This window comes from Natrix helvetica, assembly GCF_964273705.1.
Source record: "Natrix helvetica genome assembly, chromosome: 1".
In the NCBI taxonomy this organism is placed as follows: domain Eukaryota; kingdom Metazoa; phylum Chordata; class Lepidosauria; order Squamata; family Natricidae; genus Natrix; species Natrix helvetica.
In genome coordinates this window covers 73874899-73889858 of record NC_138548.1, presented here as the reverse complement: position 1 = coordinate 73889858, position 14960 = coordinate 73874899, and the positions used below count along the sequence as shown (strand labels likewise).

At 38.7% G+C, this 14960-nt stretch overlaps 2 protein-coding genes across 2 annotated transcripts in view; both read left to right on the top strand.

The window, feature by feature from the left end:
- The first annotated feature begins 6 nt into the window (after positions 1-6).
- Positions 7-4452, top strand: LOC309399209 (RNA-binding protein 25-like). The gene is made up of 4 exons (XM_081966819.1): positions 7-80; positions 891-989; positions 3595-3642; positions 3782-4452. Exons 2-4 carry the CDS (start codon positions 897-899, stop codon positions 3872-3874), a joined length of 234 nt encoding a protein of 77 aa, XP_081822945.1. The 5' UTR covers positions 7-80; positions 891-896; the 3' UTR covers positions 3875-4452.
- A 4191-nt stretch (positions 4453-8643) lies between these two features.
- Positions 8644-14960, top strand: part of PSEN1 (presenilin 1) — a 40546-nt gene continuing 34229 nt past the window's right edge. The window contains exon 1 of the mRNA XM_081966793.1: positions 8644-8792. The gene's annotated coding sequence lies outside the window, so the exon portion shown is untranslated. The remainder of the gene's footprint in view (positions 8793-14960) is intronic.

Here is a 14960-nt window from a genome sequence, read left to right as displayed (position 1 = left end):
TTAAGAGTTTGATTGAGAAAATTCCTACAGCCAAACCAGAGCTATTTGCTTATCCTCTTGACTGGTCTATTGTGGATTCAGTGAGTATTTTGACCAGCATCCCCTCCCTATTAATATAATATTCAAAGAGCTCATTACAACAGTTTGTCTTCTCTCATTTGGGATAGTATCTCTCAAACATCTGATGTCACCAAAGGAAAGCCATACTCTGTTTCCTGAGTAGTGTATAAAATGAGGGGTCCTCTCTTAGCTGATCTGTTTTCTTGCAGACGTTTCATTACCCAAACTAGGTAATATCTTCAGTGCACATGATGTTACCTAGAAATGATATGAACCATAGTAAATATAATCTTAACGAATCTTGATCCGTTGCACCAAGATGCAGTAAATCAGGGTTCCACAACATACAAATGGGGAAGCACGGTCAACAGTTGGATACCCCCTAATGACTTGATATTTGTGTGAATCTATGTGAGTCACTGACTCATTTCTTGGTGGCATATAATACATTTAATAAATAAAATTTAAAAGTAGAACAGTATAAAAAGAGAAAAATACTAAGTGGCCTGAAGATAGACATAAACAAACAAAGATCCATCCATCCAACAGGGGCTCCATCCTCCATCTTTCTCAAGCCTGGGAGAATGATTAGGTTTTAAGTAGTTTCCTGGATATTGCCAGAGTGAGAGTAGTTCAGATCTCTGAGGGGCCATTTCAGAGGGCAGACACCTTTGGGGGGAGAGAATACATTTTAGTTTAAAGATTGCATTCCTGTTTGAACATCTTATTCCATTTAAAAGTCTACAAGTGTATGTATGACTCTCAAAAAAGGATAAAGTAACTCAGTGGTACAGAAAAATATATTTTTAAAAACCCCATGTTTATTCCAGACATTAATGGAAAGGCGAATTAGACCATGGATCAACAAGAAAATAATAGAATATATTGGTGAAGAAGAAGCTACATTAGTTGATTTTGTTTGCTCAAAGGTAAGCTTACTTTTCTATACACGTAAAGTCGTTTGTTTCTGCATATGAACCTTCTGTGTACAGAATGGCTGTTCTCAGTTAATCTGTGCCTGAACTAAAGCATGCCTGTTTTGGGTTGATCAAAATGGAGCTCTGCAGGCAGAAGCAGAAGAGGAAAGAGGGACAAAACCAAGAGCAATTGTGATGGCAGGAGTGGGAAGAGAGGATAGGACAAGACTGGTACTGATCACAGCCCCCCTTTAGCAGCTTCCAGGATAGTCTGTTTGACTGGCCAGCTTACCTAGCACAGGGCGTGTTTCAGAATGTATTATCCAATGTTGGCTGCACTATACATCTGAAAGCTGACATTTGAATGAAATCTCCAAATATTTATCAGTAATAATACTTAAAATAATGCTGAAATCCTACTCAAGAACAGCCACTCACAATCTGATGCCTTCCAAATATATTGGATGACAACTCTCGTTATCTCGTCACTCTAGTCCAGCGATGGCGAACCTTTTTTGGTTCTCGTGCCATAAGTGGGGGGAGCGCAGGGGGGTTGTGCGTGGGCGTGCCGCACCCATAATGCAATGCGTGACACACACACCAGTGCGCATGCATGCATTACAGGCGCTCCCCCCATTTTTTTTTGCAGAGACCTTATAGGAGCCTGGGGAGGGCGAAAACACCCTGCCCCCCCCCCCGGAGGTTTCAGCGACCTTTAGGAGGCTTCAAGCGCTCAAAACAATGCTCCGAGCAAACCGGAAGTGACTTCCGGTTTGCTCGGAGCGTCGTTTTGAGCGCTCTGGAGGCTTCAGGGAAGCCTGAAGGTCGCTGAAGCCTTTGGAGCACTCAAAACGACAAATCTAAAACAACTAGACTGAGCATTTACATGTTTGAATACTAATATCTTTTGTGCACTGCAGAAGACATACTTTCCTGTATTTACAGAACTCGTTTCCTTTTTCTATCTCTCTTATATTTTTGCAGTGAACTTTTCAATTGCTACCAAGATCCAATTTTTTGGCAAACAATAAATGCAAACATGTAGGTTTTCAGATCACAGAGTCCATCCTTTACTCAATGCAGGAACTAATTTAAAGTATCCACAATAGGCTGTCCAGCATCTATCTGACCACCTTCAGTAAAAGGAAGCTCACAACTCTTCTGGATAATTTGTTTGTTTGTTAAGCTATTTTTTTACCATTTGTTATGGTATTTGCATTATTTTAAGTATTATTACTGATAAGTATTTGGAGATTTCATTCAAATGTCAGCTTTCAGATGTATAGTGCAGCCAACATTGGATAATACATTCTGAAACACGCCCTGTGCTAGGTAAGCTGGCCAGTCAAACAGACTATCCTGGAAGCTGCTAAAGGGAGGCCGTGATCAGTACCAGTCTTGCCCTTTCCTCTCTTCCCACTCCTGCCATCACAATTGCTCTTGGTTTTGTCCCTCTTTCCTCTTCTGCTTCTGCCTGCAGAGCTCCATTTTGATCAACCCAAAACAGGCATGCTTTAGTTCAGGCACAGATTAACTGAGAACAGCCATTTTGCATCCATTTTTACATGATTTGCCTGCAGCGGATTGGTGGAATCCAAATGTTTTAGAAAGAGTTTCATAACCTTTTCCAGCCTACTGAATATCAACATATGTTCTTCAGAGATCCTCAGAAATCTCCTTTGCTTAAACCATGGCACATTTCCACATACCTATGTTGTGAAGATCAGACTTTTGTAGCTAATACTCAGACTTCCCTTTTTCAAATAAGGCAGGACCTCCTATATTTATACTTTTTTTATATAAATATACTAATTTATTGAAATATTTGACTCTTAAGTACCTCTTCAAATGAATTTATCATCCTGATAATCCTAAAGATTTGTATACATTTGCCACGTCCAGATTGATAGCTTTGAATCAATTTCTTCAATAAATAAACCAAATAATGTTCTTGATTTATTCATTTAACTGGATTTTCTAATTTTAGAATCTGTTTGGATAACTGATCACATTTTAGGTCATATTTATTCAGAAATTTTGAAAATTCAAATGGATTCACAAGCTCTTAAGAACTACCGTATAATGGTTGACTTAATGTTGGGTACTCCATTTTTCACATCTCTACTATTCTGTTATAATTTTATTGAAAGAAAACTTACTGGGAAAAATCAGTCAGTCATCTTTTGGTGTTTAAATTGGTGGCTTTAGAACAGAAATCTGTTGATGGACCTGTGTAGCACTTTTATATTGATCATGTGTTTTGAGAACTATGATATGCTCCTACTGAGATTGCTTATGACATGGTGTCTACTTTTAACATCTGTCCGATGTACTATAATGCCTTCTTAATAAACATTACATGCCTGTTAAAAAGTACATTTAATAATTAGCATTTGGTCCGTCATATTCAGTGTGGAGACTTATAAGTGCCATATTTGCTAGAGTGCATCAGGAAAAAAAACATTTTATTTGAAATCAAAAGTGAGACTTGAAAAAGATTTAAGATAATTTGTTACCTTGAGTTTATCTGTTATACTGATAACATTTCCAAGTCTCCTGTGCTTTCATTTTTCAAACTGTTTAAAATGCTAAGACAATTTCTATGTATCTCTTTCAGGTTATGGCTCATAGTTCACCACAAAGCATCTTGGATGATGTTGCTATGGTGAGTAAAAGCAAGAATTTACCAGTGTAAACTTGTAACACTTTATCAGAAAACAACATTGCTGCTTTTACAAAATGAATGTGGAATAATAATTGTAATGATTGTGCCCTAAATTGGAAATTTTCTCTTTCTCCTACAGGTGCTAGATGAAGAAGCAGAAGTTTTTATAGTCAAAATGTGGAGGTTATTAATATATGAAACAGAAGCCAAAAAGATCGGTCTGGTAAAATAAAGACTTCTTTTATGGTTCCATTTCAATTTTTGTTTCACATCACCGAAGAACTTTGAAGTTTCTCTGTGTTCAGAGACATTTGTGAGACCTGTATTTTTTAAATGTAGAAAATGTGAATTTTTTTCATCCTCTGTTTCATTGAGGCTATCTTTGTTCCATTTCTCTGCTTCCTTGATTGTAATTCTCCAAATCCTACATTGGTGGTTTTCACGCACCAGATAAAAGTAACAGGTATGATTTATAAACCGCAGTTGCTGTATACAGTCTATGACCTTCATCTTCTAGACGGCTTCTTGTAAATATTGAAGACACTCATGTTTTAGAAAACATCTTCACTTACTACATATGGAAATAATTGAACTTTATGTAAATGCACCAGTCTTTCCCTCCATTTTTAAAATAGAATAAACTTTAAAATTCCAAAAATGGATGGGGAATCATTTTGCTGGAAGACAATTTTCACCTGCAAGGATGTGAACTTGTTCACTTGTTGGGCTTTGTAATATTTTAGATGGCCTGTCCTGTAGAAAAAACAAATGGTGGACTTGCATAAACTCAGGACTTTCATTTTAACTATATCACAACGTCTCATACTAAGTTTTCTTCTTGTCATTGTTTTAATTAGGACAAATACCACACAGTTATAATTACTTTTAGCCCTTCTAATAGAAACATGACATCTTAATTTTTATTATTAAAACTGGAAATAGGCCAGTTTGGGATATTTGTGGAAACAATGCTATAAAGGTGTAATTTGAGCAGAAGAATTTACAATGTTAGTTCGTAACGTGTTCAAAGATGAAAAAACTCTCTTACCTAAGCCATCAAGTCAGCTGTGACTTCATTCTTTTTTGTACTGTAAAATGTCTGTCAGATTTGTAGAGGGCACCATTTCCTGCCATCTTACTCTATGGGTTTTTATACATATGCTGATGTGGTATAAATAACAATGTACTGTAAACTGCATTTTAAAAAATCTCACAAGTAAAAAAAGACTGTATGCCATAGGCTTCTTGATTGCAGGACAAACACTTTCCAGGAAGCAACAATTTGTCTTAAAAAAAAATCACTCTTCTGATATCTCTTTACCTGAAGAAATACAGATCACTTACTCAGAAGGTATAACTGATCCCATGTTACTGAATTCTTGCTTCTGAAAACTTGTGGGATCCTATAAAAGTTTCATTGTGTAAATATTTCCAAAATTAAAAATGTATATATATGATCTGGATTTTGATTACTCAGGTTTTAAGATAATATTGATACTTCTATTTCAATTATGGGAGGAAGGGAATATAAGTGATTAGTTGATGTGCTCATATTGCAGTATAGCCTAATCTCAGATTTTGCCCATTTGTCAAACCCCAACATTTTATTGGATCGTGATTAAGCTACAAACTGATCCTATTAAGATTAGTTGTAATATTTTAAAAATCTATATCTAATAAACTACTGGACGCAGTCATGGGAGCACTCCAAAAGTAGTGTCATCTGGAAAAGGTTTTTTTTTTTTTTACCTTTCCTCACTAACTTATCCCTCTGTTATTTCATGGAGTTTTCTTATCTAAGATAACTGGCCCTGACCCCTAGTTAGCTGCTAAACTCAAATTCAGACATGTACTTACATACTGGTATTCGAGAAGGTTTGTGAATTCTTTAGAATTAATCTTTAGAACACATTTTTGCAGTATCACATGCAATCTGATCAAAGTTTTATCTAAATCTGTAATAAACGTTGGCTAAATAGCGGGTCTTTATTGAATCAACATCTTTGTTGGGAAAAATCCTCATGAAGCCTTAGGACAGGGCTGTCAAACTTGCAGGTCAGATGCATCATGCAAAGGGAAATGTCCCACTGTCACATGATGCCCCTGCCTCAGAATATGAGCTTTCTTAAGATTGTGTGTTGAGTTAAATGTTGGAATCAATGAGATGGCAGCATAGTTCAGGTTGGGGGGGGGGGGTGTTTGTCCTCCAGAATTTGTTTTAAACTACGTATCCTGCCACCATCAGAGTCTTTTGTTCACGATACAACCTTTATGGAAGTGGATCATGCCCAAATGAGAATTTTCTGGATCTCAGAAAAAGTTGAGGTCTGGAAAGAGTTATAGAACAGTTGTGAAATGTTTTGGCCTCCAGCGATCCACAGTAAATCAGTTAGTGTTACAGTGGAGAAGATGGAATGCCCTTGTTATTCTTCCCAATATTGAAAGTCATAATTTTGACACAGGCCATACTTGCATTATCTGACACCAATGTTCATGATGCAACCAGAAGGAAAATACTGCACAACAAGATAACTTATGCTTCAGAGAATAACAAGAAGTAAACATGATTTTTCAAAAGTGCATTTCCATCCATGTAAAGCTATCAGAACAATGTTTCGTAGACAACAAAACAACAGGACATTATTTGGCATTGACAAGAAATGTTTTCATTTAAAAAAACCTTACCAACAGAAGTACTTCACTCTATCTATGAAGCATGATGGGGAGAAAAATGATATGCTGCTTTGCAGGTTCAAGACCCAGACAACTTGCAATCATTGAGAGAAAAAGGAATTTTGGCTTGTGCAACTGCTACAGGAAGTCAAAGTACCAGTTCATGAATGAAACCCAAAACAATTGTAGGATATGGAACATGATAACAAAATTTAATTCAATTGAAATATGGTACAATCTGAACTATCATTGAATTTAAGCAGATCTATAAACAACTAGATTAAAATGCCTCTAATCTGATGTGCAGAATTGATCTACAAATGTAAGAAACATTTGAAATCACACAGCTAAATTGTTCCATTACTATATCTAAAGCTTTAAAAAGAATCCAACAAGGACTGAATGTTGACTCACTGTTTCATTAAAGGCACACTACACTTTTTTAAATAATAGGGTAAAAACCGAAGCTCAGACAGTGCAAGTTATAATTCTACAGGATTACAGTTGATTCTAAATGGTTCATCAACCTCACTCCTGATAAGATTCAATTTATGGCAAATTAAATATATCGTATAAACAAACTTCTGAGGAGGCATTTGCTTATAGTGGTTAATTGTCTTCATTGTTAGGAAGTTTTTCCTTCATTCCAGGTTGCTTCTCTCCTTGGTTAGTCTCCATCCATTGTTTTTTGTCCTGCCCTCAGGTGCTATGGAAAATAAATATACCCCCTCCTCTTTGTGGCAGCCTCTCAAATACTGGAATACTGCTATCATCGTCTCCCCACTCCTTTTTTTCTAAAGTAGCCAAACTCAAATCTGGCAACTGTTTTTCATATGTTTTAGTCTCCAGGCCTTTAATCATCTTAATTGCTCTTCTTTGCACTTTTTCCAGTCTCAACATCTTTTTTGTAATGTGGTGACCAAAACTGGGTACAGTATTCCAGGTGTGGCCTTACCAAGGCTTTATAAAGTGACATTAATACTTCACATGATTTTGATTCTGCACCTGTTTATACAGCCAAGGATTGTATTAGCTTTTTTGACTGCTGCCAAAAATCTGCTGCACAGGGAATACAATTAAAACTGTAGTTTTGAGACTATTGAAGATTAAAAGCATATTCCTGGACAGTTATGGTGCCAATATATTACATTCAAAACTGGTATTATCTGAAGTGTTTTTGTGGTGACTAAAACTGCAACACTCAGAGTGAATTATGCATAAAACTACTGGCCATCATGGGATTTTGTAAATAGAAATTTATTCATGGCATGCTTGGCTATCATGGGATTTTGTAAATAGAAATTTACTCATGGCATACTTGTTTTTGATTTAATGCAATATGTGAAAATGGCATGTGTATAAATAACAATTGCAGACTGAGCAGGAATCTGGCCTTTTATTATTTAAACCAAACTGACTGTTTATTTAGGGCAACATGCAAACCCAGCCATTGACAGCCTGGCAAAGTAATGTCCTAAATTAGATTTAAGTGATTCGTTACTATTTCCTTCATTTCCTCCAAACGATATTTGTCTAATGTTTTAACTATAACAAAACTTGTCTGAGATGTCATGGTTTCAGAACGGAGTTTATTACAAAACCTGGATTAAAACTATTAAAACAAAACTATTAAGTGTAATTCCTGAGAGGGAGGAGGTGCTGTTACTACAGTCTGAATCAACTGCATGGTTTTACACCCTACACTAAAGCAACCATACAAACTAGCAAATGGCGATTCAGATCTAAACCCACCTCTCAGTTAAGTAGAGCATGTATTCATTTCTTCTCAAATGATGGCACGCTTGGTGGCTAGCATTTCTTCAGCTGCTAAGCCATCTTAAAATAGCTTGAACCTCAATACAAGCGTGAAGCAACCGGTCAATGATCACCCTCGACAAATATCCATAAATAAAAAAATTATTAGATTTCTGCACCAAGCTACCGTATGCAAACGTCAAATACAAGGGCATACAGTACACAAAACAAATCGCATTAAAGTTTACCCTGGGGTGCATATCCATCCAATACTTTAATTCCCTGGGGAAATAGAAAAAGCCATTCCTTGGCAAAAAAAAACACAACACAATAACAAAACCTCACATTTTCTCAACCAAATAAGGTTCAACGACCTCGACTCAGTCAAATAAAAATTAACCTCCGCGTTCCTCGACACGCCTGACGCCTTTCCAACAGCCAAAGCCGATGCAACTCCTCCGACGCATGCGCGCTAACTCCTTTTCTTCCTCGGGTGCAGCCGGCTATAAGTCCGCCGCCGAAGGGGCGAGGCGGTTCCTTTGACGGACAAGCGCGATTTGCCAAAGAAAACAAGGAGCGGGAGACGGCCCCGCCTACGGGAGTCCAGAGGAGGCGGGGCGAGGCCTGGGCCGGAAGCGTCGGGCGAAAAGGGAGAGGAGGTTTTTTTTTTTGCCGTGGTTCGGCCCGAAAGAGAGAGAAGTTGGGCGCTGAGGCGGTGAAAGGTAAGCCGCAGCTTTCGCGGGAGGAAGGTCGTGTGTCCCTCGGGGCTCTTTCCCTTCGGTCTCTCCCTACCCGCCCCCTTACTACAAAGGAGCAGAATAATAGCTTCGGTCCATCAAAACTTCCTTCCTTCCTTCCAGCGGCCGTGGCCTCCCTTTGCACCCCTTTGTAAATCCGGAGTAGCGATTCCCTTCCCGGCTCTTGATAGGGATCGGAGAGCCTGGAGTTTAACGTCGGAGTTGCTGGAGCTTTGACTCCAGATCGGGCTGTGCCGGGAGGGAAAGCGAAGCTTGGACCGAAATTGCCTCCCTGGTCTTAACCGAAATCCTTTTTAACAGCGTTAAAAGCGGAAGCCCTTTGGCTGGATCCGATCTCATGGGGGAGCCCTGCAGCCGGTGGAGGAGCTTTGTCTGTGGAAAGGCTGGTTCCCACGTCGTGGAGCTGAAAAGGATACATTTCCTTTGGCTCCAGGCCAAGATCCGAGGCCCATTCATAAGGATCTTGACTCCGTTTCTCCCTTAACTTAGATCGGAGTTAAGTTCTCGTCCTTTCTTTTAAAGCGGGGGTTGGGGGGGGGTGTTCCTAAACTTTTTGCCGTCGCATCTCCCGTTGGTGTAATCTTAATGTGCGCACCTCTCCCCTAAAGACTGACACAAATGAACAATGAAACCGATAGAGAAGAATAGAATAGAATACTTTATTGGCCAAGTGTGATTGGACACACAAGGAATTTGTCTTTGATGCATATGCTCTCTGTACATAAAAAGACAAGATACATTCGTCAAGAATCATAAGATGCAACACTTAATGATAGTCATAGGGTACAAATAAGCAATCAGGAAACAATATCAATATAACTCATAAGGATACAAGTAGAAGGGTCTTTGTTTCTGAGGCAGGTATGCCTTTTGCTTTGGGGGAACCCGTTTTAAAGGGCATTATCCTGTACTTTTTGGCTTCTCAAACAGGAAAATAGCTGTATGTTTTAAGGCATCTTTAAAAAGAGACACTCTTTTGTGGATCAGAATCCAATTCCAGGGTGAGAAATGCTTGGTGTTGGTAAAGAGGCTTATTTAATCAAAGAAAAAAGAACAAAATACAAGATGAAATACAAAATATATAAAGTAACCATAGTGACATTCAAAAATTGCAGTTGCTAAATAGCTTATCAGTGCTAAATTATTGGGTTGTAAACTTGACTTAACTATTGTGCTAACTATGGTTTGATTTATCTGAACTCTTATAATTGGGTTGACATACATCAGGCTAAGCAATATGAAGCATTATTTATAAAATATACTACTTGGATTAACACAACATGCTAAATTACAAAAACCATGTTATGGCATTCGAAAGCATGTAAAAATGCAAGTAGAAAAATAGGAACCACCTTTGGTGGTGATGAAAGAAATGTCCTTCTGGATTCGGCTCCAAGTGGGGAAAAAGATTCTGGAGACATGGAGGCTGCTTGGAAAGATGGTTTTAATGGTGGACAGGACCACATGGCCTGAGTCCTGAACAGAAAAGGTGATCACATGCTTCAGTGTTGGTGGAGAAGAAGAGAAGGGCCGATGGAGGGGCTTGCTAGGCTTTTTATAACCTGTTCAGTCCCACCTCTCTGTTTCCTGTTCCTGTGTAAGAAATGTATTCTGATTGGTTGTCAGACTCACATGGGCCCATGCAGGGGCAACTCTCTAGGCTGAGTCCAGATTTGGTTGAATTCTCAGAGTTCTCAGATGCCATGTGGTCAGTTGAGTAAAGGCTTATATTATCATGCCTTCATTCCCATCCCCCTGGAGCTGAAGGGGAGAACTCTTTATTATGTAAAGGGACTGGCTAGGCCTTCTTAATGGCCCATTGACAAAATGGGTGGAGGCAGAAAGCTACAGGGAGTTATTCTCAATTTAAAACACGTTTCTTCCTTTTCACATCCAGGGAAATATAATATTCTGCCTTTTCAATATTTCCTAGGATATTTCATTTTTCTGGGAGAGGGCTGGGTGATAACTTCCTTCAGTGGGAAGGTAACAGCTTTCCGTCCGCCTTCTGTGTTTAGTCATGCTGGCCACATGACCACGGAGACGTCTTTGGACAGCGCTGGCTCTTCAGCCCCTAGAGTCGGGAACGACTAGCACATATGTGTGAGGGGAACCTTTACCTTATTGTGGGTTTCATAAATATTTTGGCAGCAGTAAATTAATAACTTGCATATATGTTTTCATATAGTATAATGCCAATGTTTCTTGCATTATATTCTCCCCTGCCTTTGCTATACAGTAACATTTTCTTCTTCTTCCCAGGACTGCAAATGTCCCAATTTAGAATTACATTCCATACATCTAATGAAGTGGGCCTTTGGCTTACAAAAAGTTAGGGATTTCTGGTACAGAAGATCAAAACTTAAAACAGTTGTCATTTTCATTTCTGACAAAGTAATACCAAGTTCTACTACTATACATTGTTTGGGATGAAAGTAGAGATGTAATTTCCTGTAAAATACTTCTGTATTTGCACTTAGATTTGGGGGGGGGGGATTGGGAGAACGGAGTGAAATGAATGGCTGTGCATTTGACTCAGTTTAAAATATACTTGTCTCAAATCAATTTTTGGCTTTAAAGCAAATATTCATAAAGAATAAAAATCAACTTGTATGGAATATATGGAATAGGCATACTTGAAGGCAAATAGAATGCTACTTTGTTGCGATAATGGTATCTCTTATAAAGTTATTTCTTTGTATTTTCAAATTTGCTACTGATTTATAGGTTCTGCATTAAAAACACCTAAGGAAAGTTAGAAGAACAGATGTAATTGAGCACTGGTATTTTTTTCCATGCTTTTCAGTTTCTAATGCTTCTCTGTTAACTTGGAAAAAAGGAAATTTTATTACTTTGTTGGGTGTAGAACAATTTCACATATAGTTGTCATGATTCTCAATTTCGTATTAAAAAATTGATCACTAAATGGATTGTCTGTCATTTTGTTTTAATGATCTCTAAATCAAAGGATGCTTATTAATGTTATTGTATCTGATTACAAGGTACATTGACCTCAGAGCTAGCCAGTTGCATTTTAGTGTACAGTGCAAATCTTGGCAAGATATCCAGAATATATTTTAGAATATCATGCCAATCCAAAGCATGAGATTTATTGAGAAAACCATTATTCTATTTCCTATCACTAAGCCATGTGAACACAGCCTCTCTAAAGCAGTTGATTACAGTTTAGTCCTATAAAACAATTTGATGCTCAGTAAATAAATAAAAAAATACAGAGCCTATGATCTAGAGCTGAATGGTAGACTATTAAGCATGCATTAGAACTATGTTATCCTGTGTTGTAAAACATGTTTGCTGTATATAAATTCTGCTTAAGAACAGTTTATGTATGAATGAGGTCATACTATTTTGTAGCCTACTATGGACTTGATGTGAACTTTCATCTTGGGCCAATTTACTTCAGTCATTCTAGTTTATATCTTTAGTGGGTTAATTCTTATTTTTAGTTTCCTTTCCTTATAACATAGCATTGAGTAATAACAGTTTTAATAAATCCTCTTATGAGGTACATGCAATTTCAGGTTGCTTTCCCATATTTTTCCAAAAGCTTATTGGAAATTACTGAAGAAGAGTGTATCAGATGTCCTTCTACAATATCGGTCCTACTAGTTTGGATTCAGTGTGTTCTGTGTAACCAGTTTATTATAGTTTACCAAATTTTTTTTAGTTTAAGACGCACCCTTTTCCCCAAAAAAAGAGGGTGAAAATGTAGGTGCGTCTGATACACTGAATGTAGCCCCACCCACCCCCACCAGAGGCCAAAAATGGTTTACATTTTTGTAATGGAACAACTGATTGAGGTATTCCGGCAGTCCCATCCAACCACCAGTCAGCTGTGCTGAATCAGGCTGCTGAACCAGGCTGCAATAAGTGCTAAAGCTGATCTGGCTGGTCAAAGTTTGCAGCAGCAATCACATTCAGAAAGTACACACAAGTAACTGATTCAGCAGGATTCAAAATAATAATAATATACAATACAATACCAAAAGCAGGTTTTCCAAGGTAGCAGTAAATACAAGCAAAACACAAGCAGTTTCACTTTCAGTTCTCTGCTAAGCCAGGCTCCTTCCTAGTGGTGGGTTCCGGATCCCCTTGCAACCGATATAGTGCAACGAGGCCGGGCGCCCATCACGTGCACACGGACAGAACGCACACAGCGTGTGTATGCGTACCTACTGCCCGCGATGCTCCAACTGCTCGTCAGAGCGTTGCGCAGGCGCCGTACACTCTGTGCATGTGCCAAATGGCCCAATCAGCTAAAATAGCAGTAAGGAGAGTGGGCGGGCAGGTGGGTCCTCCGTAACACCGTACCGGAATGGTACCTGGTACTCACAGCAGGCACCGGTACGCCTGTACAGGGGCGTAACAGTTGTATCCCACCACTGCTCCTTCCTGTCTCCTTGCTCACACAAGCAAATACTGTTTCAGAGTCCAAATAGCCCTCATTGGCTGACATTGGCGAAACTTTTCGGCACCAAGTGCCTAAAATGTCATGCGGAAACGTGTGCGCACACTCAGCAGGGCCATGCTCTGGAAAAGCTGAACTTCTGAGTTCTAGCATGCATGCGCGCCCAACAATCACCCCGCTGGCGTATATGCGCAGGCCGGTTTTCGGCACTGCTGCATGCATGAAGGAATCGCTTTCCAGAAAAGCCAATCTTCCGGGTTCTGGCAATCAGCTGACTGGAGCGCATGTGTGCACTGGTTTTCGGCACTGCCGCACACACCAAGGACAGCTGATCATTGTGCACACAAGCGCGCCAGAAACCCAGAAAACAAACAGGCAAGGCCGCTCATGCCAGGCGACATGATTTCATGTGACACTTTGGGTACATGTGCCATAGGTTTGCCATCACGGGGATAGAATGATTACTAAACAACCCCAAAAAACAGGTTAGCTTCATTTATATTGAAAGCAGATTTCTTGTGATGATCATTTCCTGCTTTTTTGGTGGAAAAAAGCTGATGATAGGAGCATTAGAGCCACTGTGGACAGGGTACAGAAAAGTTTAGCCTTTTTCTTTTCCCATTTCATCCCTTGGCACAGATATGAAAAAGAAATAATGGAGCTGTGTGATGCTTTGGATCTGATTTCATGTAAAGATGCTTCAAGAATCCTCATGGGTGCAAATGCAACAGCTGTTTGTATCTTTAAAGCAGAATGTATCTTCCTACTTTATAAAGCAGAAAGATGCTGTCATTGCACTCTACGTGGTTGAAAGCATTCTGGGGAATCAAATACAAAGGGTTTACTAGCTGTAGAAAACAAACATATAATGGCTGAAAGATGCCTAGAAAGTAAGTTACTACAACTTGTCCATATTTTTACTCAAAATCTTGATTTGAATGGCCTGCTAGTTTCTTAAAAATTGGCTTCATGTGGTCTAGAAGCATGGCGAAAAAACAGAGGGAAGCAGTTAGGTGGAATATCAGTTATTAATGTTCACCAGCCTCATGTTTTTTTTAAAAAAATGTGCGGCTATCATTCTGTGTTTAATATTCAACAGTCTTTTTCTCTTAATGCAGTCTTGTTTCTAATACTTGTCTACATACATGGAGAAATATAGGTAGTCCTTGACTTATGACCACAATTGAGCCCCAAATTTCTGTTGTCAAGTGAGACATTTTTTAAGTAAATTCTGCCCCATTTTTTTGACCTTTCTTGCCAAAGTTCTTAAGCGAATCACTGCAGTTATGAAATTAGTGATACAATTGTTAAGTAAATCTGGCCTCCCCATGGACTTGTCAGAAGGTCACAAAAGGTGATCACATGACCCCAGGACATTGCAACCATTATAAATATGAATCAGTTGCCAAGGGTCTGAATTTTGATCATATGACCACAGGGATGCTGCAACAGTCGTAATGATTTTCGTGTGAAAATCAGTCATAAGTCACTTTTTTCAATGATGTAACTTTGAACGGTCACTAAACAAACTGTTGTAAATCGAGGATTACCTGTACATTTTTTTTATCAGAACTGTAGATTAGATTAGAAAATCTGATAAGTATACCAAAAACCATTTTTAAAAACCAGCAAAAAAAACCTGATACAATAGAACATCTGCTCATGAACGCTTCTGACCACGACCAAATCGGGTTCCAACCAAA

Excerpts from the sequence above, each read along its gene's own strand:
- LOC309399209 (XM_081966819.1), top strand. The coding sequence starts at position 897 with ATGGAAAGGCGAATTAGACCATGGATCAACAAGAAAATAATAGAATAT. Across the intron at positions 990-3,594 it reads TTGATTTTGTTTGCTCAAAG|GTTATGGCTCATAGTTCACC; the intron begins GTAAGCTTACTT and ends TATCTCTTTCAG. Across the intron at positions 3,643-3,781 it reads TCTTGGATGATGTTGCTATG|GTGCTAGATGAAGAAGCAGA; the intron begins GTGAGTAAAAGC and ends TTTCTCCTACAG.